Source organism: Phascolarctos cinereus, unplaced genomic scaffold (assembly GCF_003287225.1).
Source record: "Phascolarctos cinereus isolate Bilbo 61053 unplaced genomic scaffold, phaCin_HiC Scaffold_5;HRSCAF=322, whole genome shotgun sequence".
Lineage (NCBI taxonomy): Eukaryota > Metazoa > Chordata > Mammalia > Diprotodontia > Phascolarctidae > Phascolarctos > Phascolarctos cinereus.
This window is the reverse complement of record NW_027555958.1, coordinates 135,815,394-135,839,746: the sequence shown is the minus strand read 5'-3', so window position 1 is coordinate 135,839,746 and position 24,353 is coordinate 135,815,394. Positions and strand designations below refer to the sequence as shown.

At 38.5% G+C, this 24,353-nt stretch overlaps 1 protein-coding gene across 8 annotated transcripts in view; it reads left to right on the top strand.

Moving 5' to 3' along the window:
• Positions 1-22,722, top strand: part of PKIB (cAMP-dependent protein kinase inhibitor beta) — a 134,071-nt gene extending 111,349 nt beyond the window's left edge. For 6 of the 8 annotated variants that reach the window (XM_020986967.2, XM_078155172.1, XM_078155169.1 and 3 more), the window contains 2 exons: positions 15,183-15,381; positions 21,589-22,722. In XM_020986967.2, the coding sequence (XP_020842626.1) occupies positions 15,210-15,381; positions 21,589-21,677 (261 nt within the window). In that variant the 5' untranslated portion in view covers positions 15,183-15,209 and the 3' untranslated portion in view covers positions 21,678-22,722. Of the gene's footprint in view, positions 1-14,905; positions 15,077-15,182; positions 15,382-17,270; positions 17,400-21,588 lie in introns of those variants that run through there. The other 2 variants (XR_013486956.1, XM_020986969.2) reach the window with 2 other exon arrangements.
• Positions 22,723-24,353: the final 1,631 nt, after the last annotated feature.

The following is a 24,353-nucleotide window of genomic DNA, read 5'->3' as shown; positions in this document are numbered from 1 at the left end:
ACACTAGAAGGAGGGGGAAGCCAATCCAGAGAAGTGAGATGTTCCCCAAATGTATGTGGGCATTTTGTGAAAGCAATGGTGACAGAACCTGGGCTCTTGTTGAGAGTGAAGGAATGAAACAGCAGAAACAGTGAAGCAGTGAGGGCCACCATAAGTTGCAGAGACCACAGGAGACCTGCCAAGGAAAGAACAATGCAGCACAAAATAGCAATTGGAGGAGTGAATCCTGGCCTCCCACCTTGCTGAGACCTTGCAATGGGCAGGACTACAAGCCTTAGGCACTGTTTAAATTCATGAGGAGAAGAGAGTATATAGAAGAGACTTATTTAAGTAAGAGGCAAAGAGAGAGAGAGAGAGAGAGAGAGAGGGAGGGAAGGGAGGGAGAGAGAGGAGAGAGAGAGAGACAGAGAGAGAGACAGAGGCAGAGAGAGACAGAGACAGAGAGACAGAGAGAGAGAGAGGGAGAGAGAGACAGAAGGTTACAATTAGCTTTCAGTCATCAACAGGGTCAGAGGCTGAACCTACCGATGCTATGGAGCCTTCCAGGCTAGATCTTGAGGCTTAGTCCAGGAGAAGGAGAAATGGGAGTCAGTAATGGATCTTCTGAGGGACCTCCCACAGATTTGGCATATCAGTTTCTGCAAGCTATACTTTTTTATTTATTTTTTGGTGAGGCAATTGGGGTTAAATGACTTGCCCAGGGTCACATAGCTAGTGAGTGTTATCTGAATTTGAACTCAGGTTCTCCTGACTTAGGGCCGGTGCTCTATGCACTGCACCATCTAGCTGCCTCCAAGCTATTCATTCTTTCTCCTAGTTAATCTGTGGGACATCTGGGTTCTGTCACCCTCAAAAGCAGGGCAATTTAGCACCTCCTTATAGTTTGGGACTTTGACAAAGGTGGAGAACCAGTTTTAAACCCACTCTACCTCTCTTTAGGCATCAGAAGCAGGGTAACTAACCAGGAACCAATAAATATCAAGCACCCATCTCTGACTTCATAAACTGGTTCAGTTTCCAATAGGTTAACACACAGAAAATAGAGGGATAAATACAAAAGAACATGGCATTCAAGAAGCTTACACAGGGATATAGAGGTTAAAAAAAAGTGTGTGGGGGAAAGGACTGTGAGTGATTTGAGAGCAAGCACTGTTTTTTTGTGTGTTTGTTTGTTTGCCCTTCTTTATATCCCCAACACTTACCACATTGCCTGGCACATCAGACATTTTTTAATATTTGTTTTGTTATTGTTATATTTGTTACTTTGTTATTTTAGTTATTTGTGTCCGACTTTGTGAGCCCATTTGGGGTTTTCTTGGCAAAGATACTGGAGTGCTTTGCCATTTCCTTCTCCAGCTCATTTTACAGATGAGGAAATTGAGGCAAACTAGGTTAAGGTCACACAGCTAGTAAGTGTCTGAGGCTAAATTTGAACTCACAAAGATGAGTCTTCCTGACTTCAGGCCTGGCACTCTATCCACTGGACCACCTAGCTGCCCTATTAGGCACTTAATAAATGCTAGTAGACTGATGAAGTTGACTGAGTGAATGTGAATTTTGTGGGAGGTCCCTAGTAGAGTGCTCTAGGACTTTTTCCAGTGGAATAGATATCACTTTTGTTGATGGCTTGTATGAAGGCGTGGGTATGACATAGTTGTCAGAGTTAAAGATGACATGGAGGTGGAAGAGAACACTAATACTTTAGACTGTGGATGCAGTCTTGGCAGGTTAAAATGATGATGAGCCAAGTCTAATAAGATGAAATTTCATAAGAGTAAATGTAAAGTTCTAGACAAGGGCTTTGGTAATAATTGAAAAGTCAAGGAAATACCTGTTGAAAAACAAACTTGATATCTTGTTTAGAATGGACAAATGGGGATGGTCGAATGCAAGAGATGGAATGGGTAGAGGAAGGAGGGGTTGGAAGAAATAAAGTGACAGCCTCCAAGAGGAAACTAGGATATTGTAGGATGGAATCAAAGGATCTCCCAAGAGATCACCTAGTCCTATCCCATCTAAAATGTTTAATCCTCCTTAAGACATCCCCAGGATGTGACCAATCTAATCCCTGCTTAAATACCTTTAATGGCCTAGTCTATTAGACTGGGAATTGGGAGATTATGGGTTCTTGTGCTGGCTATGGCACCAAGGAGTTTGGAGCCACTTGTTGGCTCAGTGGATAGAGCACTATGCCTGGAGTCGGGCATAAGTACACTGAGTTCAAATTCAGCTTTAGGCACTTATTAGTTATATAACCCCGGGCAAATCACTTAACCTCCATTTGCCTCAGTTTTCTCCACTGTAAAATAATAGCACCTTCCTTTCAGGGTTGTTGTGAGGATCAAATAAGATTTTTTTTTTTTAGGTGCTTAGCATCCTGCTTGGTATTTAGTAGGTGCTATATAAATGCTTATTCCCTTTTCCCTTTCCCCTTCATTTATATACTTCAACAGATCTGGTCCCAAAGAGGGTGTGACCAAGGCTAGGAAACACCTTACATATTCTCAAAGTTCTCTTCTAGCTCCATATCTGCCATGGTTCACCCCCCTCTGTGGCATCTTTTCTCTGCTTTTTAATCAACTTAGCAAAACTTCATTGCTGGTGACCATAAATCCTCCATGGATAAACTTCTTATGTGGTGGTCATTCATTAATGTTTATGGATGTCTTCCAGAGAGGGAGTTGGTCTGGAGAAAAAGGATTCCCGGATTATTGGGCAGAGTGGGATTACTGGGGTTTTAAGACATTGACACCCATTCTATGTATTGTATATATACTGGTAGGAAATTTTATTTCTTTTGATTCTGCAGCCTGGCCAGCCCCCAAATTATTTTTTTAAACATGAATTCAACTAAACTGATATGGAGAGTCATGGATTGGGCTTTCTGTGGCATATTTTATAATATTATGAATTTTAGGACAAAACAGACCTTGGAAAAAATCTAGTGTAACTTTTTCATTTCATTGAGAAGTCATGCAGTATTCCCAAGGTCACATAACTAGTTTCTGGCAGAGCTGAGATTTGAATCCTGGTGTCCTATTTCCTCATCCTGTAGTTTTTCCACATATGTCATCTCAGTGATAGCTTTTGTTAGTATATCATCTTACAGTTTATCAGTGTTTTAGTGCATGTTTTCTTCATTTGATCCTTACACCAACCCTGTGAAATGTGCAGGTATTTTTAGCCTGATTTATAGGGGAGGAAACAGAGGCTCTCAGAAATTATGACTTGCACAAGGTTACACAGCATAGCTAGGAAGAACCATGACAAGGGCCAATGTCTTCTAGCTCCTAGACCAGAGCATATTATCGTTCCTTTCCTGTAAAGTTACATTTTGGACAGCTAACCTCAGTGATTTTGTATATGGCCTGCTGTCACAGTGATGATATGATGGCCCTATCTGTATTCCATGTTGTAACCAAATTGTGCAAAAATAGCTTCCACTTCTCCTTCTTGCCTATATCATCAAATGTCATTTGACATCTATTTGAAATCCCCTTTTTCATTAAAAGGGGAAGTGGCAAGTGATTTCCTGAGAGCAAACCAGCTGGTTTGTTAGGCTATTTTTATTATACAACTTATATTTATTTATCAATTCATTTTAAATTAACCAGTAGTACCTAGACAACATATCCTACAGAACTGTTATTTTCTTATTAGGGCAAATGCAGGTAGGAAGGAGGGGAAGACAATAAGCATTTATATTGCACCTGCTGTTTGGCAGGTATTGTGCTAAGGGCTTTTGTTTCCTTTTCTTCCTTCCTTCCTTCCTTCCTTCCTTCCTTCCTTCCTTCCTTCCTTCCTTCCTTCCTTCCTTCCTCTTTCTTTCTTTCTTTCTTTCTTTCTTTCTTTCTTTCTTTCTTTCTTTCTTTCTTTCTGTCTGTCTTTCTTTCTTTCTGTCTTTCTGTCTGTCTTTCTTTCTTTCTTTCTTTCTTTCTTTCTTTCTTTCTTTCTTTCTTTCTTTCTTTCTTTCCTTCTTCCTTCCTTCCTTTTGTTTGTTTGTTTCTTTTTTCTTTTCTTCTTTATTTCTTTTTTTTTTTTAACAAATATTTGATCTTCATAACAACCCTACAAGGTAGGTACTTTTATGATCCTCATTTTGCAGTTGAGGAAAGTGAAGCAAATACAATTTAAGTGATTTACCCAGGGTCACACAGCTAGTTGGTGAGGTCAGATAGTACTCTATCCATTGTACCACCAGCTTGCCTCTAAGACCAGATCACTGGACTTTCTTTGTGCTCCTTTTGAGATCTTTGAAGATTTTGAATACAGTAGCAGTTGGCAAAAGGCAAAAGTGAGAATCAGGCTAGCTAAATTCAAGGTTCTTCTCAAATGCCTCTAAAAAACTTTCCTTAACTATACAGGAAAATTTCTTTGTGATTTTTTTTCTTTTCTTTTCTTTTTTTTAAGAAATCATGAGTGAAAAAGGGAGAAATAGTCGAGATTGTTTAGAAGAGACTGGAGGCTCTTAGCTTTTGAGTTGTGAGAGACCTTACAAGTCATCAAAATCAACTCTTTCATTTTACAGGTGAAGAAAGTGAGGATGAAGGAGGCTAAGTGACTTGCCCACTGTCATGCAGGCAATGTGTTAAGGCTGAGATTTTTTTTTTGCATTTATTTATTTTTTGAATTTTAGTATTTTATCTTTCCCAATTATATGTAAAAAATATTGATCTTTGTTTTTTACAATCTTGAGTCCCAAATTCTCTTCCACTCTCCCTCCCCTTATCCTCCTTGAGAAAACAAGCAATTTAATAAGGGTAATACATGTTCAGTCACACAAAATATATTTCCATGTTAGTCATGTTGCGAAAGAAAACACAGACATAAAAATTCCAAGAAAAATAAATTTTAAAAATATGTTTTGATCTGCATTCAGATTGCATCAGTTCTTTCTCTGAAGCTGGATAGTATTTTTCATTATAAGTCCTTCAGAATTGTCTTGGATTTTTTTTGTGCTGAGAATAATATTGTAGCTAATAGTCACAATATTGCTGTTACTGTGTACACTGTTCTGGTTCTGCTCACTTTACTTTGCATCAGTTTGTGTAAGTCTTTCCAGTTTTTTCTGAAACCATCCTGCTCATCATTTCGTACATCACAATAGTATTTTAGTATATAGTATTCTATATACCACAACTTGTTCAGCCATTCTCCAATTGATGAGGCTGAGATTAAACTCACATCCTCTGAGTACAAATCCAACACTGTGAATATTTTGAGATGAGGAAGAAAGAAATGAGAATGGTTCTCTTGCCCACCCCTCATCTCTGATTCTTCTTCAACCAATTCAAACAATTTTACCTTTGTTATGGAAGTAAGAGAATGGCAAAAAGGGTAGGAGAAAAGGAGGGGAAAGTGTGGGAGGAAACATAGAACTCAGATACTCATAGGCTTGTACAGAAGGAACCTTAGAGATCATCTAGTCCAATTTTATCAGCTTATAGATGAAAAAGGGATCATCTAGAATAATTTTCATTTGCCCTTAATCACAAGTAGTGCAACAAAGTGAGAACAATTGAAGACAACCGAAAGTGCTCAACTCAGCATTACTCAGCTGTTTCCCTCCCACCATCATCCCCTCCTCACTTTGACTGTGACCTGTGTTAAAAATAATTGTGTTCAGGAGTGAAATACCTAGAAATATCCAAGGATGGCTATATTTAATGCAGAAGGGGGCAAAAAAACCAATTTGTTCTTACTCTCTGAATAGGAATTATCTTCAGGACTAGGGTTAAAAAGCAGAGTAATATAGGAAAACCAGTGGACTATTAGTCAGGTTATGGTCCCAGCTCGTTACTAATTTATTGTGCAATCTTAAGCAAGTCACTTCTTCTGTCTGAATCTCAACTTCCTCACTGGGAAAAAGAAGAGGTTGGAGTAGGGAATCTCTAAGGCCCCTTCAGGTGAGATCTAGCAGCAACAGCAATAAGCATTTATTAAGTATCTACTGTGTGCTAAGCTCTGTGCTAGGTACTAGGTATTCAGAGACAAAAAAAAAGTCACTGTCCTCAAGGAGTTTAAATTCTACTATGTGCACAGAAAATTAAATACAAAGCATATTCAAAGTAGATATTTGTGAAGGAATGGCCTTAGCAATTGGGAGGTGATGCCCTTGGATTTAATGAGATCGCGAATGTTTAAAATGAGAACAGAGGAAAGAAAGAGAAGAGAAGAGGAGAGCAGAGGAGAGGACAAGTGGAGAGAAGTAGAAGAGGAGGGCAAAGGAGGGCAGCAGAGAGAGGGAAGAGGAAGGGAGGGGAAAGGACAAGGCTGATGACCCACTTTGGGAGTGTTCATCCTTAGAGGAAGCAGCAGGAGGATAATCCAGTGAAGGAAGGCCAAAAAGAGCTGGCAGATGGGTGGGAAGAAAGCCAGCTGAAAGAAGTGATACAGACGCCCATAAATAGAGTGTCCATCAGGGCCTAATATTGCAGAAAGATCAAGAGGGAAGGACTAAGCAAAGGCTACAAGACTGATTTAAAGAATCACTGGTTACTTTGAGGAGAGCTATTTGAATGGAGTGCTAGAGTTGGATGCCACATTTCACAGGGCCAGGATTAAGGAGTGATTGAGGAAATGGAGTCTGGGGGTGTAGATTCCTATTACTAGACATTGCTCAATAAAGAGGAAAAGTTTGAAGAGCTTCCAGAGTAAAAACAAAATGTCCTCCAAATCATGGAGATTTACTTACGTTTGCTGACAGTTGGGAAGGAGCCAATAGTGAAGTAAAGATTGAAGATGGAAGATGAGAGAAGAAAAAAAGAATATTAATGGCACAAGGTCCTAGAGGGGAGAGGAATGAAGGGGGTGAGAAGCCAGTGTGATACCTCCGTGGTTTAGTCCCTTATTGCTCCAGGGATTTCTATAAGCAGCTTGGGACACACTAAGTTCTTGTTAGCCATTTCAGTTGTGTCTGACTCTTCCTGACTTCATTTGAGGTTTTCTTTGCAAAGATATCAGAATTCTCCAGCTCATTTTACAGATGAGTAAACTGAGGCAAACAGGGTTAATTGACTTGCCCAGGGTCACACAGCTAGGAAGTATCTGAGGCCAGATTTGAACTCGGGAAGATGAGTCTTCCTGACTCCAGGCCTGGCATTCTATCCACTGCGCCATTTAGCTGCCCAAGATACTGACTGAGAGGCCTTTTCAAAATTTGGTGATTCTGATGAGGGTTTTATACAGCAGAAGACTCTTGGCTCAGATGTCAATAAAGCTAAAAACAAAAAAATAAAATTGATTAACCAAATATTTATTGAATTTATGAGGTACAGAGACGCTGTGCTAGGCGTTGTTAAAGAAACAAAAATCATTCTTGAATTTAAGGCATTTATACAATCTCTCATAGTTGGTGTTGCCCATTATCCACATTAGTCAATAATAATAGACTGAGTACACAGTTGGCAAGTAGTACCATTCAAGGATGTTATACTGTAATGTGACCCATTATTGCTGCATGACTGTCATTGGGAAGATGACAAGCACAAGAGAAGTTTATGACTTTGCATTTTGAATACCATTTTGACCTTCTGAAGATATCCTCTTGGCTGAAAATAGCTTTAGTGTGTCTGCTGAATATGGTTTGGAAATGTTGATTTCATGGACTTTGGAAAATAAAATAAGTGGTACATATTTGCTCAAACAGAAGGTAGAGTTCTCTCTTGATTATTTTGAAAGTTTTACTTAATGAGTACCATTTTAAGGTTTTAGGTCATTTTAAAAAGAGGACAGAGCAAATTTTTTTAAAAAGTAAGCTTGTGAATAAATATACCTAATAACAACATTTTGAGTTAACATTAAGTAAATAAAAGCTTTTTAACATGTGTATGTATGTGTTTTGGCAACTATATTTACCCTAAGAAGACTTCTTAACACATGGATGAATAAAGGATTGCCATGATAAAAATAAAATGAAAATATCATTATGATACCTTTTATTGGGATTTAAGATTTGGAAAGGGAAAACAACGACAACAAAAACTGAAGGGGCAGCTAGATGGCACAGTGGATAGAGCATCAGCCCTGGATTCAGGAGGACCTGAGTTCAAATCTGGCCTCAGACACATAATACTTACTAGCTGTGTGACCATGGGCAAGTCACTTAACCCCATTGCCTACCCAACAACAACAACAACTGAGAATGTTTAAGGTATGTGTTACTTTCTTTTATCTGTTGACCTCAACAGCAGGATTGGTGGGGGATTAAATATTATTACCTGGAGGTGTACTTTGCCCTTCCAAACAGAAGAACATTAACACTTCCAAATAACATTTAAAAGAGAGGGAATAATTAAGAATTCTGCCCTAAATCATTCATTTGCCTAGTTATTGATGCTGTGGTTGTACAGAGACAAACGACATTTAATGTGCAATTAGCCTGCAATTCTTCCCCAACCTCTCCTCTGAGTCTCCTCCCCACTTCTCCTAATCAAAGAGGTGCCTTTTCCTCTGGGTGGTGGTGATAACTATGACATCAACTTTCCCAAAAACATATTTTGCTTTTTTCCCTTTTGTTTCTTTAAATAAATGATCAGATTCTCTGATTCATTGCTACAAAAGGCTGTCTTAGTGGGCATACAACTCATTCTAAGTTTAATGTACAACTAGATAGTGGTTTCAGAAAGGTTATTCCTTTTACTTTGGCTTTGTGGGCAAGAAATGTAAGTCACCAGACTTTCAATAGAGATAATATTAAAGTTGGACCTTTCTGGAAATGACATTCTTCAAAGGTGAATGTTGTGGCAGATAGGGAAGATGAACAAATAGGCAAAGAAGATGGAGAGATTAGGGAGAGTGAAAAAGAAGATACAATAAAAAGCTGTATTTGTTTCTAGATGGTGACTTTATATAGAATGTTGGCTATTTTTATCCTGTGAACTGGCCAGAGAAATTTGTCATATGCCTCCAATGACCATTCTGCTTTTCCTCACTGGTTGTGATGGTTTTGCATTTATAAAATTTCCGAGATTGCAGAAATGATCAGCATATGTAGATGTATTTGGGGTGATAAAGAGGATACAGGGTTTCTGGTAAATTTACTCACAACAAACAGAAACACAAATTTGCCCTAGGTTATGTGAAAAGACATTGTCTTGCTTGTAGTGATGGCAGGATCTTTGTTCATTGTCATAGAAGGTACAGTGGATTAGGAGTTCATAACCTGGGGTCCATGGACACCCAAGTGGTACAAAGATAGGTTTCAGGAGGTCCTTGAACTTGGGGATGGGGGGGGGAAGTTCATCTTTATTTTGACGAACTTCTAACTGAAATTTAGCATTTCCTTTAATTATGAATGTAAGCACCAAACACTTTTCTGAGAAAGGAGCCATTGACATCATTAGGCTGCCTAAGAGTTCCAAGACACAAACAAGTTAATTAACCACTGCAATAGACAAAGGCAGAAATGAGTCAGCTCCCCAGAGGAAAAAGGAGGAGAAGCAGCCAATCAGTGACGATTTTGGTTGACATAAATAGACTTAATCATCTTTATAAGACAGTAAAATGAAAAACAAACACATCTTAAAATAAGATATCTTTGATTTTTCTAACTCCTGTCTTTTCACTATTCTGACCTTTTCATTATAAACTCCTTCAGGATCAGAATGATCACTTTTTTTCCTTTTTCTTACAAACACATTTACACACGTGTTCATTCACACACACATTATGTGTAGTAATGCCCTTGATTGTGATAGTATAATGAAGGGCCATAGGTTTGTAATCTATTGAATTAGGTAAGACAACTACAAAAGAAGCTATGATTATTGTTTTCTACCTACATTCAAGGCTAAATGATCAACACCTTTCTCTTAGGTTCTATACTGGATAGATCACTCAAGCAAAATTTTAAGATAGTTCTGTTACCAAATTTCAAGCTTCAAACATTTCAATTAAGCAATTAGACAGGTATTTATTAATCACATACAATGTCCAAGCTAATATGCTAAAGATACAAAGGTAGCCTAAGATAAAAAAAATACTCCCAAGAAGCTCACAGTTTAATAGATACAGGATGATATGTATATAATTAAACATGCTACAAAGTAGAATGGAATTAGGTCAAGGGAGAGATCATTTTATCTGGAGAAAATCAACAAAAGCTTCATAAAGGAAGTAGCACTTGGATTGGGCCTTGAATAATTTCAACAAATGTGAATGGATTACATTTGGGGAATGGAAGATGGCTCAGGGAGGCCACATGTGGCCCTCTAGGTCCTCAAGTGCAGCCTTTTGACTGACTCCAAAGTTTAAAGGATTGACTCCCTTGACTTGTGAAGTTTGGAGTCAGAGAGCCACACTTGAGGACCTAGAGGGCCACAGGTGATTTTTTTTAACATGTTGAATTTTTGAGGTTCCAATGGATTATTTAAGTGAAAGTGTTGAGCAGATAGCTGAAGATTTCTGAATGGAGCTCAGGGAAGAGACTGGGGAGATATATATAACTTTGGGAGCTATTTGCATAGAAGTGATCATTGAGGTCATGGTTTTGGATCAGATTACCAAGAGAGAAGTTATAGAGAGAGAAGAAAAGAGGGCTGAAGACAGAGTCTTGGATAATACTTACTTTGGAGGAAGATGAATTGAAGAAGATAAGACTGGTTTAGAAAGACAAGGCTTAAAATATCAACTTAACAATGACAACATCATGAGCTTCAAGAGAAGCACCAGAAGCTAGGCATGGTAATGCATGCCTATAGTCCTATTACTAGAGGAAGCTGAATGGATTCTGGGTAGATTCCTTGAGTTCTGGGATTATAAGCTTTAGTAGGGCTAATGCCAGTCAGGTGTCTGCAGTAAATCCTGAACCAATATGGTGAACCTAGGCAGTATAGAGAGACCCAGGGAAAAGAAGGAGAAGGAGAGGAAGTAGAAGCAAAGAAATCTAGATGAGGAGGCAAAGCCAAGATGGTGGAGTAAAAGCAGCAACTCTCTTGAGCTCTCCCCTAAACCCCTCCAAATACTTATAAAAAACGACTCTAAACAAATTCTAGAGCAGCAGAACCCACAAAAAGACAGAGTGAAACAACTTTCCAGCCCAAGACAACCTGGATGGTTGATTGGAAAGGTCTATTGTTCCGGGCTGGTAGAAGAACGCAATTCAGCATGGGCCATGCAGGCAAAGACCTGGCCTCAGTGAATCTGGAGCAGGCCTGAGGGGACTGAATCAAGGGGAGCTGTGGCAGTTTCCAGATTCCTCAACCCACAAAATCTAAAAAAACTTAGAAAGTCAGTAGGAAAGGTCGGTAGAACATGGATGAGAAAGAGAGGAACACAGCCCAGCCGTGGCCCTAGCACAGCCCTAGGATGGCGGCCACAGTGACAGCAGCTGCTTCTGGAACTCTCTGCCCACAGACAGTGGGGGGATTGAGCTGCTCATCAAAGGAGGTTTGCAGGGATCTCTTTGCTGGCACTGAAGCAGGATTCTCTTGTTTTACCCATGCTTAGATCTGGATCCCCGTCCTGGGTGACAGTCCTGGGATGAGGAGGGGCACTGGCATAGCAGAGCTTGTGGCAGCAGTGGAGAGGGAATTCTCCTCTCGCTTCCAGGGCAGAAAAGAGTGCTTATGATCACTCACAGACCAGAGCACAGGCCAGGAGAGAAGGAAATACCTCTCCTTAGATCATGCCACCTTGGAAGAACTGAAAACTTTCAGGTCCCTAGAAGTATCTCTGAAAACAGCTGCATAAAATCCCTGAAACCTGGGACAGTACACCCTCCACACTGGAAGCAGAGCCTACCTTAACAAAGAGTTAAAAAGTCAAGTGACTGGCTAGGAAGATGAGCAAACAGAGGGAAAAAAGCTCAGATTATAGAATCTTACTTTGGTGACAAGGAAGATCAAGGCATGCAACCAGAAGACAATAAAGTCAGGGCGTCTACATCTAAAGCCCCCAAGAAAAATATCAATTGGTCTCAAACCATGGAAGAGCTCAAAGGGGATTTTGAAGACCAAGTAAGAGAAGTAGAGGAAAAATTGGGAAGAGAAATGAGAGTGATACAAGAAAATCATGAAAAACAAGTCAAAAGCTTGCTAAAAGAGAACAAAAAACCCAAAAATGCTGAAGAAAATAACACCTTAAAAAATAGACTAGACCAAATGGCAAAAGAGGTCCAAAAAGCCAATGAGGAGAATTCTGCCTTAAAAAGCAGAATTGGCCAAATGGAAAAGGAAATCCAAAGCTCACTGAGGAAAATAATTCCTTAAAAATTAAAATGGAGGAAATGGAAGCTAATGACTCCATGAGAAATCAAGAAATTATAAAACAAAACCAAAAGAATGAAAAAAATAGGAGACAATGTGAAGTATCTCATTGGAAAAATGACTGACCTGGAAAATAGATCCAGGAGAAATAACTTAAAAGTTATTGGACTACCTGGAAGCCATGATCAAAAAAAGAGCCTAGACATCATCTTTAAAAAAAAAATTTTAGGCATTTTGGGGTTAAGTGACTTGCCCAGGGTCACACAGCTAGTATGTGTCAAGTGTTTGGTCTGAGGCTGGATTTGAACTCAGGTCCTCCTGACTTCAGGGCTGGTGCTCTATCCACTGCACCGGTTAGCTGCCCCCTAGACATCATATTTCAAGAAATTATCAAAGAAAACTGACCTGATATTCTAGAACCAGAAGATAAAATAGAAATTGAAAGAATCCACTGATCACCTTGAAAGAGATCACAAAAGGAAAGCTTCCAGACAAATTCCAGAGTTTCCAGGTCAAGGAGAAAATATTGCAAGCAGCCAGAAAGAAACAATTCAAGTATGTGGAAACACAATCAGGATAACACAAGATTTATCAGCTTCTATTTTAAGGGATCGAAGGGCTTAGAATAAAATATTTTGGAGGTCAAAGGAGCTAGGATTAAAACCAAGGATCATCTACCTGGCAAAACTGAATGTAATCAATGAGGGGGAAAAATTGATATTCAATGACATAGAGGAATTTAATGCATTCTAGAGAAGCTGGAGCTAAACAGAAAAATTGACTTTCAAATGCAGGACTCAAGAGAAGCTTGCAAAGGTAAACAAGAAAGAGAAATCATAAGGAACTTATTAAAGTTGAACTGTTTACATTCCTACATGGAAAGATGATATTTGTAACTCATGAGACCTTTCTTATTATTAGGGTAGTTGGAGGGAGTATATATGACAGAGGGCACAGGGTGAGTTGAATATGAAGGAATGATATACAAAAAAAGAATTAAGGGGTGAGAGGAATGTACTGGGAGAAGGAGAAAGGGAGAGGTAGAATGTGGTAGATTATCTCACATAAAAGAGGCACGAAAAACTTTTTACAATGGAGGGGAGAAGGAATGAGTGAACTTTACTCTCATGGATTTGGCTTGACATACACACCTAATTGGATATGGAAATCTATCTTACCCTTCAGGAAAGTTGAATGGAAGGGGATAAGAGAGGGAGGGGTTATAGAAGGGAGGGCAGATTTGGGGAGGGGATAATCAGAAGCAAATACTTTTGAGAAGACACAGGGACAAAGGACGGAATAGAATAAATGGGGGCTGGGATAGAATGGAGGGAAATATAATTAGTCTCTCACAATATGACTATTATGGAAGTGTTTTACATGACTGCACATGTATAGCCTATGTCAAATTGCTTGCCTTCTCAATGTAGTGGGGAGGGAGGAGGGGAGAGAATTTGAAATGTAAAGTTTTAGAAACGAATATAAGAAATTGTTTTTACATGCAACAGGGAAATAAGATACACAGGCAAAGAGGTATAGAAAACTATCTTACCCTACAGGAAAATAGAAGGGAGAACAGATTGGGTGAAGGGGAATCAGAATACAGGCCATCACGAGGTGGGGGGGGATTTTGGAACTCAAAATCTTGTGGAAGTGAATGTTGAAAACTAAAAATAAATAAATAAATAAAGAAAAAAGAAATCTAGAGGAGAGGAAATTTTGGAAAGGATGTCATTTATCTAAATAAGCCAAGTCAGCCCTACAAGCCTTTATTAAGTGTCCAGTATGTGCCAGGCGCTATGCCAAGAGCTAGAAGAGCCTTTTTAACAAGTCATCTTGTGCTATGTGCATATTATTGATTCTCTCCAATATGTGTCTCCCAACCCATATTTCCTTTGACCCTCACTACCTTAATGTACTTACCCCTTTTCTTGTATATAATATTATATTTATTTCATTTAAGTATTTTAAAAAGATATGTTCTTAATATTTTGATAATTAGGATAATGATAATATTCAATGCTAACTTTGTCCAAATCTGAACTAGAAGGTATCAAAAAAGGCTTGGCAAAATCCTAGATATGAATATACTTGTTTTTTTTATTTTAATTTTTAATTTTTTTGATGATGATAGTCTAGCTTTTGATTCCGGCCTTATTAAAAGAGTGAACTAGAAGAAAACAAAGGAGAGTGGTCAGCAAAAAGTGATCTTTTACTGACCTCCATGTATTATGAAGATAATTTCTTTAGACTTCCTTATCAGGTACAGACTGGTAGGCTACTCAGAGATGCCAAGGGAAGCAAGCACGAAAGGAAACAGCCTTTAAAGGTATTTAAAGAAAAACACAAATTGTGTGCCTTTATCCTGAGACCACTGAAGAGTAGTTTTGTAGAACAGATTTAAATAAAAGACTCAGCTCTCACTGGGTTAAACAAAAAAAAAGCTGAATTAAAGTTTTTAACTTAGTTTTGCTAAAACTTAAGAACAAAATGTTTCACCTGGCATTCTCAAATTATGATCGGCTTTTGGCCAAGGATTGCACTAAATACCAGCAGATAGACTGGGCATATGAGTAAGTAGCCAGCCAAACAAATTCGTTTTCATTTCCCTTTCAATTCTCATTCTGGTGGAGCAATCCTCAGAAAAGGAGAACAAAATGAAAGGGATCTGTTCCCCTCAAAGCATACAAGTGGTTCATAGGAAGTCTGGGGCAGATTCTATTTAGAGAACTTTAGTTAACACTACTGAGGAGTCTCCACCAAGTTTAGGATTGTCAACCAGTGTATAGATAGAAACTCCGAGAACCAAATGATAGGCACACAGGAGAAGGATGTGTTAGTATCATGATGCTAGAACTCAGTAGCCCTTGGTAGGTTGTTGTTCTAATATTTCTTTTACTGAGCTAGGATTTGCTAGACCTTTAAATTTCTTTTTATTGAGTTATTCTTCACCTTACTTGGACATTCTATTTGCAGATGTTGCTATGAGGAAAGGAATCAGAAATGACTGATGTACAGCCTGTGGTCACAGATTTTTCATCTTCAGGAAGGACAGGTCGTCGGAATGCCTTACCGGACATCAGGGGTTCTCCTGGTAGTCCTGGATCATCAGAACTGCCTAAAAAGCTAGAAAACCTCAGCTTGTCACAAGATAATGCTGAAAGTACTGTTGACCGTAAGCGAATTTTTTGCTTTATTATCCTTGATGCTCATTTCCTTCATGATTACCTAGTTTTGTGTACCTAGGGTACTTTCCTCTGTGGCTCATAAGTTTGTCTTTTTATGGTGGGCAGCATACCCTGTATACTGGAAAGGGCACACTGGATTTGAATTTATAGTCTCCATTCCTGGTTCTGTACTTGCCTGTTTTGCCTTGGAGAAACTTTCTCTAGACTTCAGTTTCTTCATTTTTTAAATATTGAGGTTGGACTAGAAGACATCTAAGATATCTTTCAGCTCTACACCATTTGACAATTTTATTTTCTATTGTTGTTTTTTAGTTGTTTTCAGTAGTGTTCAACTCTTCATGACCCCATTTAGAGTTTTCTTGGCAAAGATACTGAAGTGGTTTGCCATTTCCTTCTCTAGCTCATTTTACAGTTGAGGAAAATGAGGCAAACAGAGGTAAGTGACTTGCCCAGGGTCATATACTAGTAAGTGTCCGAGGCCAGATTTGAACTCAGGAAGATGAGTTTTCCTGACTCCAAGCTCAGTGCTCTATCTAAATTGGGTAAAGTGTTTTATTCTAGACTTAATTTAAACATTTTCCCTTCAGAAAACAAAAAAAGTACTATTTTTCTCACTTTGTTGTATCCTGACTTTAATGGACTGTATCTTCTTGCATATGTTCATAAATTTTATATTTGTGGTCAGGTAGATGTATAGTAGGTAGAGTGCTAGGCCTGGAATCAGGAAGACTGAGTTCAAATTGGGCCTCAGACACTTACTAGCTATGTGACCATGGGCAAGTCACTTAAACCTGTTTACCTCAGTATCCTCATTTGTAAAATAAGCTGGAGAAGGAAATGGCAAAGCACTACAGTATTTTTGCCATGAAAACGCCAAATTAGGTCTTGAACAGTTGGACACAACTTGAAAACTACTGAACAACAAATTGTGGGGCTGGACTTTTAAGAAGAGTGGTAATCTGGAAGGAGTTCTGGCTTTGGAGTCAGAGGATCTAAGTGTAAGCTTGTCTCTGACTTGTAAGCTCTGTGACCTAGGGAAAGTCACTAGGCCTCTTTTTCCTCATCTGTAGAAATGAAGGCACAGAGGGAGAGTGATTTAGATTAGATGATCTCCAGGAGGCTTTTGCACTTTAAATCTATGATCACATGAGGCTTTGAAATTAATTCTCCAAACAGCCACCCATTAACAATCATTTCTAGAAAGACTCTGTTTATCTGTACTTTGTGTCTGTACCTGCAGTGATTGACATTGATTATTCAATAAAGATGCTAAAGATAAAATGTTTCATTACATAAGCATCATTAACCTGTAAACAACTTCAAAACATGAAAAGAAAGGATCTATCAAATCTAAAAGTGAAAAATGCAGATATTTCTGATCCCTCTTTCAGTTTTATGAAAACTATATGGTTTTTTCCAGAAGAATTTCACTATTCTGAAATAAATATATTGGTAATTTCAATGAAATTTCAAAAGAGATATTTCCATTTTTAACAAAGTTATAGTAGAGCAAATTCTAAGGCATTAATTAATAGATGCATTTCCCCTTCTGCAAAAGGAGGGAATTTTTACTAGATCGGGGATTCTTAACCTGGGGTTAAGGCTCCCAAGGTATCTGTGGCCATAGATTTCTGGAGGTCTATAAATTTGTTTTTTTTAATATTTTGTTAATTGTATTTAAATTTCATTGGTTTACTTTGTAATCCTATATTTTTTATGCATTTACAAACATTATTGTAAGAAGGGGTCCATAAGCTTTCCCAGGGGTCTATGACACATAAAAAAGTAATTAACCTTTGTATTAGATAATCCCTAAGGTCTCTTTCAGTTCCTGATTCTGTGATTCTAAGATTCAAATTCTTTCATGTATGAATAGGGTCAGCGGGAGAACAAAATCATGACAGGAGGTATTGTAAATGGATATTCAAGAGTGAAGCTAACAATTAGTTTTGGCACTCATAACCTTGGCTTGGACCCTGTGAGATCGATTTCTACATTATTTTAAGTGAGTCAATAGTATGATTTTGGGAGCAATGAGAATAGAGACTGATGAGTCAAAGTCAATCTGTTCCATGTAAGGAACACAGAACAGGCCATTCACCTCTTTTCTTGACCCAAGTACCAAATACACCTGCTTTCACTCAATACAATACATCCCCTACCAAATGCTCCAACAGCATCCCCTAGGCAGAAAGAGACAGACACACACACACACAGAGACAGAGACAAAGACAGACACAGAGACAGACAGACAGAAACTAAAGAGAGGGCAAGAAAGGAGGGGAAAGAGAAGAAACAGAAAGAAGGAAAAAGAAATGAGAAAGGAAGGAAGGAGGAGGAAGAGAGAAGTGAGGATGGAAGGGGTGAAAAGAGGGAAAGAACAAAAGTTAAGAGAAGATAACAAAGGAAGAGCAGAAAGGAGAAAAGGAAGATAAAATTTCATAAAGTTCAAAACAACTTCCTAAGTTCAGGATGGAGAAAGGCATGACTAAGTAGTTTGTCTGAAAAAGATCTAGGAGTATAAATAGACTGAATTTAATGTGAGTCAAAAGTATGACTTGTACTTCAGTGATCTGTGATTATATCAGTAGTTTACTCCCTCCACTGATGAAGGTTCTACTCCTTGTATGATTTAATAGAAAGTCTTCAAGAGTTGTTATAGCTGAAAATGTCAGCAGCTAAGATGCAACTTGTTGCATCTTTCTAGACTTAGGCTGATCCTCTTAATAATAGACACCCTTTCTGTCCATAATCAAACTGTTATATGGCAACCAAAAAACCTAATGGCTTGCATTAAGGAAGATTGCTCTGGGCTAGGGAGATTCTCCTTCTATACTCTGACTAGGGGCTCAGACCATATTGTATTCATATCTAGGCATGAATTAAAACAAAAGAGTCCTAATATTTAAACCAAGAAAGGATAAAGCAAAGAATAAAAACATTATACCAATATAATTAATGAATGTTGTTTAAAAAATTGTTAATAAATCCTGTCCATAAATAATAGCAAGTTATCCAAGAAAATTCATTTGTTCAGTCGTTTTTTCAGTTGTGTCTGACTCTTCATGACCCTATTTGGGATTTTCTTGGCAAAGATACTAGAGTGATATGCCATTTCCTCTCCCTCTCATTTACAGATGAGGAAACTGAGGCAAACATAGTTAAGTGACTTGCTCAGGGTCACATAGCTAGTGTCTAATTTGAAGATGTCATGAAGATAAGTCTTCCTGACTTTAGACACTAGCATTCCTCTATCTATTGTGCCACCTAGACTCCTAATACAAGAAAATACTGAGGAACAAAATCAGAATAGACTGGAATGGGAGAGAAATAATGAGGACAAAGAAAAGGAAAACTTGTGGCAAAAGGATGTTCCAAAAGAATATTAAACTCAGAGATTGGGAGGTAGGAGAAGCAGGTAGGAAAGATTTTGAACCACATAGCTAGCTAAGGAGAGAAAGCAAAAGTTCAAAAGATGGAGACAAATGAACAAATAAAAAAAGATAAATTAACAACTTGGAAATTGGAATTTAATTTAAATTTAATTGGAAAATAATTAAAAATAAAATTAAGGAATTGGACAAAGAGAGAAAACAAAGAATCACAATTATGGGGAGAGAAGATAGTTCTTAGAATGGACCGGTTATGGCTCGGATTAACTGGAGTGTGTCTCAGGAATATTTTAACTTCGCCACCACTAGCTGTGGGAACTTGGGGAAATCATTTCAACTCTATAGGCTTCAGTTGTTCTCATCTACAAAACAAAGTAAGGGTAAAATGAGGGGACAAAGAATCCCTGGAGATCATTGGAGCTCATGATTACTACTCTCCATGCCAGGCATGAGAAAGTCAGGCTAGAAGGTATTATAAATGGGTATTCAGAAAAAAGGCTAGTGGTCTAGTGCTTGGGTACTGAAGATCAGGGGACTGGGTAGGTTGATATTAGGAAGTTTTAGCTGAGGAGGAGTCAGTTCCAAGAAATGTCACATCTATTTCAGGCTCCAATGTCTAGGTACCCAGTACAGCAGAAGGCATCCTGGATAAAGAGAAGTTAAAACAGAAAACTGTGACCAAAAACCTTTCTCACCCATCTCAGGACTTAGCTAGCCTTCAGGTACCTGGAACAGCATAGCCTCCACTGAAAAGACTCTTAAGTTCTAGATAGGCTGATCAGTAGACAGATTCTGAGTTATAAGTGTTCCACAGGTACTGGGAGGGCAGAAGATATCACAGGATCAGAAGGGAGTGGAGAGGGGTACTGGCTTTCAGAGACTTAGGGATCAGGACATAAGTGATTGAGCTGTATCGAAGTCAGCTTCTGGGTGTGCCTTCTGCTCTGACATTTTCCTGTGAGTCTCACAGAACTCACAACCAGCCCCAAGGATCTAATCATTTCATCATTCATCCTCTGCTGGGGTCTCAGAATTACAAACATTTCTGGCCTTTAGGAGCCAGACGAAGTAGAGGAAGTAGGTCTGAAGTAGTTTCATATCACCCGAAGCCTCAGTTTCTAAGCACATGGAGCAGCGGAAGGCTACCTCCTCAGGACATGCTAAGGTAACTCAGTGCTTAACCTCTAGGTACCTAGGGCAGTGCATGGCACTTTTAAAATATTTTGTTAACTGTAATAAAATTGGGCCTGAAAGACCCAAATTAGAATCCGGCCTCAGACATTTACTATCTATATGACCCTGATCTCTCCCAGCCTCAGTTTCCTCATCTGTAAAAATGGCTATAATAATAACACCTACCTTCCAGGGTTGTGGTGAGGATGAAATGAGATAAAATTTGTAAAGAACTTTGTAAGCCATCAAGTACTATAGAAATACTAGCTGTTACTTAGTATGAGAAAAATGAGAGACTTACATAAGAAAGCATAATTAAGTCAGAAGTGAAAGAGGGATACCAGTGTCATAGAGGAAGACTTTCATGTGTAGAGAAATGAATAAAGACAAAGAAGTGTGTACAGTGACGGAAAGCAATAGCAAAAGTTGGCTAGAGAGTTACAAATAATGCACAGTAATCAAAATAAGCAGCTTCCTCTTAAGGGCCATAATGTGGCAGGGAAGATGCCCTTTTCCCTCACATTGGCATAGCAATACTGACTTTAGTTAATCAACAGCAAAGGATCTCTAAGGGCTCCCTTATAAATCAATGAAAAGTAACTGACAATGTGGTAAGCCAAAAATGTGCATGCTATACTAAGCATAGCATCCTGCACACAGGTGACAGTACCATTATGTGGCACTATAGTATGCCAGACCATTTCTGCAGTTTGGGAGTTTTTCCCAAGAGTCAGACAGGCCACTAAAGCTTAAGGTTATAGACCTTTATTAGGCCCTATTTTAACTCAGAAAAGAGAAGGCTGAAACAATATCCTAGAGTAAACAAGGAAAGTATAAAAGGTCATGAATTCTAACTTAAGACAGTATGAAGAGACTCAGAACTAGACTCAGATTTTTTTTTTTTGCTAGCTATAGAGCTATAATTGGCAAAGTTTTGTGGCTGAGAAGCTCAGTAGGCTTTCCCGTATGGGTGTGGTGAAGTGGAGGCGGGGCAGATAGCAGTGTGGGACTGGAGCATGTGTGAGTAAACTCACTTGAACTGAGGGGGGTGGTATGTTTGAGAAGGTGGAGGAAGCTTTTAATTTTGAACATTCTGGTTAAGTAGTTTTTTTTCCCTCCCTACATTGTAGAGATTGCAATTTCCCTCCACATCCTCTAAATACATCACCTTGGTGCAAAGCCTAGTTATGGCTCTACTAAACTGTCATTGCTAAACTCTAGCTATTATGAATCTGACTGTTATCCCCTGGTTTCTAGATTTTTGCACTGGAAAAAGAAAAGTACTCTCCATTAAATGCTGACATGGTAGTAGAACATTAATCTGCAAAGACACTGCTGACCACCTATATTCAAAATCTATCTTCTGGAGTAGATTCCATAAGTTTGATTTCTTAATCTTCTTCATGTAGTACCTGCATGTTCATGAAGGTATAATTTATTATGAAAGAATAGTTCAGTAGAAAAGAGGAGTGGGAAAAAAAACAACTAATAGGGAAATATTGAGAGAAACTAGAGATTAAACATTTGTATCTATTTAGCAGGAAATAGCTAACTGCCTCTGATTGAGAGCTACTAATCAGAGAGATGAATGGGAATGATCTGTTATATATGTATTTTTTTTTCTTTCAGATGATCCAACAAACAGTGGAGAAAAACGACCGAGCAATAACAATATGGAAAATAAACCAGAGATTAAAAAGGAAGCTCGTAAACATTAGGGAGTGCTAGACTTATGTATGCAGAGGGAGATACTAATGGCCTTATGGTTCTGCTTTTCCTAAATCTCAAGATCTGGTAGTAACTATAGTGACAACTGCAGGTCTGTGCAACATATCTGTGTTTGGAAAATTTTGATGTGAATCTACTTACTTAGATTTCTGCACCAATTTCTGCTGTAGGTCATTCAAAAAGCAAGTGATCTTCAATTTGCAACCAGGAAAGAGGGGGGAAGAATATGGAGTTTTTAACATCTGTCATTGGGTATGCTGCCTGAGATGAACCCAATTAAATTGACTTTCATGTTCTAAAATAATGAAAAAATTGAGCTAAAATGGCTTTCTTTTTTTTCTCATTTAATTTTTATTGAAGCAAGAAAACAGTGATTGAGCATGGAGTGGGAAGGGGGGCTGATTTATCAGGTTATAAGGACCGGAGGCCTATCCCTGGAGACACTATCCAAACATGAACAATTTAGCACCCTACAGCTCCCTCTGATGGCGTGTCATATTGGCTAGAGATCTCACCAGCCTTGGGGTTAGCATGACTTAACTTCAAGTCTGCCTCTGACACACACTGACTATGGGAGCTTTGAAAAATTATTTAACTTCTCAGTACTACCAGGCTACTCTCTCAAATTATAAATGAGTTTTCCATCTGCATTGGTAGAGGTAGTTTCCTCACCAGGAGTTCCTCTATACCAATGAAGCCAAAGGTTCAAAGTCTGCCCTCCCTCCTCTTCTCACCCCAAAGAAAGAACTATGTAAAAGGTATGGGAGGAAGAAAGTAAAAATTTACAATAAGAAAAAATTTCCCCCAAGAATGTACCAGATTTTTTTCTTTAGCTGTGAAAATGTTTTGAAAAGTTGTAAACATTTCAGCAATTTGCTAATCTCTGAGCTTTCTTTTAATAATTTTCTGCTTAATATTATTTTGTGTACTATTTCTGGGTTGGGTTTTTTTTTCCATGTAGCCCTTGAAAGTCAAAATTTGTAAGCAACTTGACTTATTTCATTGGAACATGCAGATTAAAATCATTGCATCTCCTTTGTCTAGTTCTGTATTTTCTATGCCTCTTCGATATTCCAGGGCATACTCATCTAATGCTCCTAAGGCCAGCACTCACGGAACTATTTATTTCTTCCTAAGTGTTTTGCCTAGAATTAAGTTAAACTGACACTATGATAGAGTAAAGTTTTGGTTGGAGCCATTTAATTGGAATATTTAAGTATGGTAAACAATGGAAAGTCATAACACTAGGGTTATTCATAAGGGTAAGGGAGAGGTACTAGAATGCTTTTCCATGCATTCTTTCAAAAGTAAAGATAGAGATTTAATTAAAATTGCCAATCATAAACATAAAGCTTGAAGTACATAGTCCTAAAATGTAATTTATTATGGAAACCAACCCCTAACTTTTTTCATTACCTTGCTAATAGTTACTTTTTTTCACTCATTGCTTGGTCTAATACTGGTTTTGATCTGACCATTATTTGAACCCTAGATTCTAGTAGGATATACAATTTTCTTTTAACTCTTACTTAATAAAAAAATTAATAACAATAAGGGAGCCAGGATGGTGGAGAAAAGCCAAGAAGTTGCCTGAGCTCAATTTCCCTCAGAAACAACATTAAATCAAGCCTCTAAATGGATTCTGGAGCAACATAACCTACAAAAAGGTAGAGGGAAACAATTTTCCAGCTTAAGATAATTTGGAGGGACTCCAGGAAAGGTCTGTCTCACTTGGGTAGAAGGGGAGCATGGCCCAGTGCAGATAGTGTCCAGGCAAACCAGTGGGAGGCTCTTAACCATAGCACAGATCAGCAACCAAGCTACGCAGTTCTAGCTCAACAGGCCAGTAGCACAGCAAGCCATCTGTGAGGCCTCTAGCCCTAGTGCAGAAGGCAAATTGCCAGCCCCACGACCCAGGGCACAACATGCACAACTAGGCTGGGCTACTGCCTAATACTCCCAGCGCAGTGGGCAAGCCACCAGCACCTAAGGCCCTGGAGCAGAAAGTCAATGACCAGGCCCCTGGCCCCCAACACACAAGCTTGGGACAGTGTCCCCTTGTGCCCAAGGAGCAGAGCTCAACTTTAAATGCCATGAAATAGGCTAAAAATGCAAAAAAACCAAACAAACCAAAAAGAGCCCTGACCATAGAAAGCTGCTATGGTGACAGGGAAGATCAAAACACAAACTCAGAAGAGGACAACAATGTCAAAATGCCTACATGTGAACCCTCAAAGGGGAGTATGAATTGGTCTCAAACCCAAAAAACCTTCTTGGAAAGCTCTAAAAGGATTTAAAAAATCAAATAAGAGAGGTAGGAAAAAAATCGTGAAAAGAAATGAGAGGTATGCAAGAGAGAGTCAACAGCTTAGAAAAGGAAGGATAAAAATTGACTGAAGAAAACAATTCCTTAAAAAATACAATTGGCCAAATGAAAAAAAAATCCACTGAAGAAAACGATTGGCCAAATAGAAAAGGAGGTACAAAAGCTAACTGAAGAGAACAATTCCTTAAAAATTAGAATTGAGCAAATGGAAGCTACTGACTCTATGAGACATCAAGAATCAGTCCAATAAAATCAAAAGAATGAAAAGAAATAGAAGAAAATGGAAAATATTTCATTGAAAAAACAACTGACCTGGAAAATACATTCAGGAGAGGGGATA